The sequence below is a fragment of the Mus caroli genome, chromosome 1 (genome assembly GCF_900094665.2).
Source record: "Mus caroli chromosome 1, CAROLI_EIJ_v1.1, whole genome shotgun sequence".
Lineage (NCBI taxonomy): Eukaryota > Metazoa > Chordata > Mammalia > Rodentia > Muridae > Mus > Mus caroli.
In genome coordinates this window covers 121,822,561-121,827,993 of record NC_034570.1, presented here as the reverse complement: position 1 = coordinate 121,827,993, position 5,433 = coordinate 121,822,561, and the positions used below count along the sequence as shown (strand labels likewise).

The 5,433-nt window shown below is 39.6% G+C and overlaps 1 protein-coding gene across 1 annotated transcript; it reads right to left on the bottom strand.

Moving 5' to 3' along the window:
• Positions 1-851: 851 nt before the first annotated feature.
• Positions 852-1,282, bottom strand: LOC110302142 (elongin-B). Its single transcript, XM_021172943.1, has one exon. The coding sequence runs from the start codon at positions 1,259-1,261 to the stop codon at positions 905-907; it is 357 nt and encodes a 118-aa protein (XP_021028602.1). The 5' UTR covers positions 1,262-1,282; the 3' UTR covers positions 852-904.
• Between the last annotated feature and the right edge of the window lie 4,151 nt (positions 1,283-5,433).

Here is a 5,433-nt window from a genome sequence, read left to right as displayed (position 1 = left end):
TCCTGACATCCAGCAAAGTAATTAACGGGATAGCATGTTGAAACTGGCTTTGATATCGTGGACATCAGCTCTATTCATTTCTTATATATTAACTTTTATTTGTTCATTTTCATTTCTTTGATGAGGAATAATTGCTTAAATATAAAATAATATTTTACTGCATCTTTGTTTCCTCAATCATACAAGGTCATTTTATTTTCTAACTTTTCTTAGTGATGTTATAATAAAGGTTGCATTAATTTCTATTAGCTTCATTCTTAAAGGACATCAAAAACAAAGTAGAGGTGACACGGTGACTGTAATTTTCGTATCAGTAGTGGAGATTAAGTAAGGAGAGGTCAGAAAATTCCAGACCTATTGACAATGGCAGAAATGTAAGACACAGATATAGAATTACTAGATATTTCCTCAAGAAATTAATCCTCTCTATTTTTTTTGAAACTTGCTGGTTTTAGGTATCTTCTTTTAAAACACCATACAGTCGGTACTTCATAGGGTCTGTCTGACAGACAGACTATTATTGCCCTGCTTCTGCATCAATGAATGGTCTTAGAGGGTAGAAAAGCTGAGGAATCCATGGAGGCAGGGATGGTGGGTAGGGGTAGAGCATCAGGTAGAATAAGACTCTGTGAGGGAGAGAATAAATGCTACTGAAGAAAAGCAAGTCAGAGCCATTGGGAGAATTGGGAGAATCTCAAATCCAGGAGATGTGAGTTTTCTTTGAAAGAAAATGGATGGGGAACATGTCTTCATGAAAGTTAATTAATTTGGTATGGAAGATGGATGCAATTGGTTCAAGTGGTTTTTTTCTTTCTTTTCTTTTTTTTTTTTTTTTTTTTTTTTTTTAGACAGCCAAATTTTTTTTTATTGGGGGAATGGGTCTCTAGGGGGTAGGCCTAGGCCCTCACTGCACAGCTTGTTCATTGGCACTGCCTCCAGAATCCTGTGGCTTCATCACATCTGGAAGTTCTGGAGGGCTGGAGAAGGGCTCAATGCGGAGAGCTTCGAAGGTGTCATCTGCTCGGAAGGCCAGGCCCACTGTGGCTGGGGCCTGTGGCCGTGCTGTCTGGCTAGTGAAGCCACACTCGCCCAGAGTTTTGCCATCATCAAGGAGCTGGTCATCCTTGTAAAGCCGCTGCTCCTCCGGAGGCCGCTTGAGGATGCCCTCGACTATGCGCTTCAGTTCGAACACGGTGCTCGACTCCTTGGCGTCCGTAAAAATGGTGGTCTTGTGGCGCCGGATCATGAGAAACACGTCCATCCCGGCGGCTGCTTCTGGCTCGACGCCCAAGTGGTTTTTTTCTAATTTGTTTTCTTTCCTTTCTTTTTGCTTTCCTCTTGTTAGAGTCTGACCCTATGACCCCACTTGAGCAGAGTCTCCTTACTCAGCCTCAAGTCAAGTGATTAGTGGGAGACTGCCTATGCTTGCATCTACCTCTGAACTTCGTAACCCTGTAGCTGTGAATAATTTGTATTTGTGAACTATTGATTTTTAAAACATCACATTTAATTCCTTGATAATCCTACACATGTATACATATTACCTCTGCTCATCCCCGTAACTGCCCAGATCCATCCCAAGTTCCCACTCCTTCTCAACTTCTTGTTTTTGTTATTTTTTTCATAACCCATCCATCAGTTTGTGATAGTCATATGCTCATGAATATGGAACCATCTATCAGAGTGACTTGCCAGAGTCACATCCTCAAAAATAAACTGACTCTTCTTCCTTCAGATGCGATTAACTGTCAATATATTCTCAGGCCCCTCTATGCTGGAATGCTGACTGGCTTGATCTTATGCAGGTCTTGTACAGGCGACTATAGCTGCTGTGAGTTCAGCACAGTAGTCTAGTCATGTCCAGTGGACACTGACTTCCTTGTGTCCTAGACTTCTTGTTGTTCTGAGTCTTTGTCTCCTTTTTCCTGATGGTCCATCAGCACTGGGGTCAGTGGTGATGTAGGTATCCCAGCGGCAGCTGAGAGTTCCTCAGTTAGTACCAAGGTTGTGCACAGCCCAGGCATAGCACCCCAGGCATGGTTGTTTCTCCCGAGAAGCAGAGGGCTCAAGAAACAGACAGCTTGATGAACATAAAACGCACATAAAAATTGTACAGTAAACATACTACATAGGAAAATGTGTATGAACAGAAAACATCAAAGTATGAACTGAAGTCTATTGTTTTTTGTTTTCTTTTTCTTTTTGGCAAGTTTGTAAAATAAAAAAAAACTTATACATGAGGAATCTGGTAACGGTAGATGAACTTGACTTTATGTGTTAAATTAGTGTCCTACTATGCCTGAAGATACAGGATTGAACAGGTTGCCATTTAAAAATGACAGCTACCAAAAAGTATGGCCTGCAGTAGCCTATGTTGATTGCTCTTGAAAAAACAAAACAAACAAATAAACAAAACATATGTAAAACATGACCCATTTCCTTCTACAAAACATGAAGTTCATTTATCACTGAAAAAAATGAAAAAGGAAAAAAAAATAACCAAATCAACTGTGCAATTCATAGAAACTGGTGATTTCCAGATAGGATAATGGACAGATGCTTCAAGAGAGGAAGATTGTGTTGGAGGTGGGGGAGCATAGTGGTGGTATGGGGGAGGGGAGGATTATGAGGGTAGAGGTGAAAGGGCAAGGAGTTATTTCAGGAGAGCAAGATGATGGTGATGTCTGAAGAGCTAAGGAGTGATTCAGGAAAGAGAGATGGCAGAAGTAGAGGATCATTGTGTCTTTTGAAAGTATCACGACAGTGAGGTGGGAGATGATGGGGATGATTTATGAGATGTTCTGATCTCTCAGTGTAACAATACAGAATTTTCTTCCATTCTTTTTCCTTGAGGAGTCTCTGAGGAAAGGAAGTCCACTGAGCTCTCTCTATAGGGAGCAGTATAGAAGTAGTCAGAAGGGATTCAAGACCCCTAAAGAACCAAGTGGAAAAACAGTGAGGTTTTCTGGATACTCACCTGCATGGTACACAGTCAGCCAGCTAATCTCTGAATTACAAATAGTCGTTTCCTCACAGTGGACATGTCTGGGATTATATGGGCAGGCCAGAATAGTGCAACACTATTGTACTACAGACATAGTCATGTCTTTCAAAGTTTATCAACATCTGCACTACTGACATGATGACTGGGTATTGTGGAAACTGTCTTGTGAGCTGTAGTGTGGTTAACAGCATCTTTATTCTCTATATGAGAATAAAACACTGTTCAGTGCTTGTCATGACAAAAAATATCCCCTGCCATCAAACACCCTCCACAGGACAAAACTAAACCCTGCCCTCTGCAATGGAATAATTGCTATTGTAAAACTAGCCCATAGAGGGTTTCTGTCCTCCACAAGGGAAGAAATAGCTGCCTAGGCAAAGAAGTTCCTAGGACAATAAAATTATCACTAGTAGGCTTGTGAGATGAAGGTGTCTCATATACATAAATGCATATCTGAGAAAAGGAAAAGTTATGCATTCAAGTGCCTAACAAGTAGGAGAGGATGAAGTTATAAAACTAAAAAAATAAATTAACCATTATATCTGAACAGATATGCCAGAGGGTAGTATTTTCATTTAGTGGCAAATACAATTAAACAGACATTCAGTTCGAAGCAAATAAAATCCTCCATATATCTGGTGGCATCTTTACATGGATATAAATTGCAGTGAGAAGCAATTTGTATAAATCACTATTATTCCAGAGAGAGATATACAGACCAAGCAAATCTAATGTGACAGATGTTATAAACGTTGTCATTATGGTTTTTCATTCCAATTCAAACAGTTCACAGACTTCCTCTCTGATCGCATTAAACAGGGGATTGGAACCGCTTCTGTCGAGAAAGACAACAGCTCTGTCATGCAGCAAATTTGTTCACTCAGGCTCGGCATTTCTACCTCTCATTGATGAATTGGGCTCCACAATACAGGGTGCATAGCAAATCCCTTGACTTAGAGACAGGCTGAGGATGTGTCACACAGTAGGAGGAAATGAGTAAGAAGGAAGAAGGAACATCTGGTCAGTATCGAAAACCAATTTTAACTAAGTCTTTGGAAAATAATAACGAGCTTTTAGTATTTTTCTCATATACTAAGCATTAAAATTCACCATAGGGGATCATACCAATGATGATGTAAGTGTAGTCGAAATATTTATACGCAGAAGCTGTAAGGGCTGCATTATCGTGGATATTGAAGTTTTCTTTTTATTTCTTCTATGAAATGGATGATGTAGAGAGAAATTTAGCTGCTTGGGTATGTGGGTTTCTTGGCTATTTCAGGACTAAGGCTGTTTTCTTTTAATGCTTTTCATAAAATAGATCTATCGGGAATGAAGTGACTATGTAATCTTAATAGTAAAATGCAATTTTCTTTGAGATCTATATTCAGACTGTAAGTCATCTACTTGTTAAATGTGAATACTTCATAAAATATTTACGCAATTACCATTAATGTAAGCATACATATGCATGCACGTATAAGATCAAAAGGATGAAACACTAAACATCAATCTTTAAAAACGTGACTTTTTCTTTATTATTTTCTGCACCTATGTTCATGTGTGTGTGTGTCTTGATGTCTGTGTCAAAGTGTTCTTGTGGAGGTCAGAGGTCAACTTTTGGATCCCTTATTTCTCTCCTTTCATCACGTGTGTCTAGGGAACTGAACTTACGTCATTAGGCCTGGTGGCAGGTGCCTTTACCTAACTGAGACAGCTTGCTGTCCAAAGACCAATCCTTTAAAAGTCTGGAGAGATGGCTCAGCAGTGAAGAGCACTGATTGCTTTTCAAGAGGTCCTGAATTCAATTCTCAGTACTCACATGGTGGCTAACAACCATCCGTAGTGGGTTCTGAGTCCCTCTTCAGGGGTGTGTGTGAAGACAGAACACTCATACACATTAAATAAATATAAATAAATGAATGTTTTAAATAGCAGATGCCAATGTAAGCACAGTATCTTAGGATTTAGTAGATCTTTTGTACTCTAAAACATTCTAGCATAATTAATTAAATTGAATCTATGAACCTTAGAGTGTCTGCATTTGGAGACAGGCCTTTTATTAAATTAAACTTAAATGAAGTCATAAGGATGGGGATCTAGTTAAATAAATCTGGTATCCTCACAAGGAAAGGAAACTACACAGCGATGTGCTTATGGAGGGAAGGAAGGCCCTGTGAGGACAGCCAGCTGTGGGCCTAGGAGTGGGGCCTCAGGGAAGCCAAAGCTATGTGCATCCTGAGCTTTGAATTGAAGTTTCTACAAGTGTAAGCAAAATTAATTTCCACTATTACAGCTCCAAGTTTGTGCTGTGATATTCTCTTATAACACCCCAGAAAACAAATACATCAGACAAAGTTAGTCTTTACTCAACTCTCCCCAAAAATTGAGGTTCAAAGTTACCATACCATAACCCTGAGAATGTCAAG

Excerpts from the sequence above, each read along its gene's own strand:
- LOC110302142 (XM_021172943.1), bottom strand. The coding sequence starts at position 1,261 with ATGGACGTGTTTCTCATGATCCGGCGCCACAAGACCACCATTTTTACG.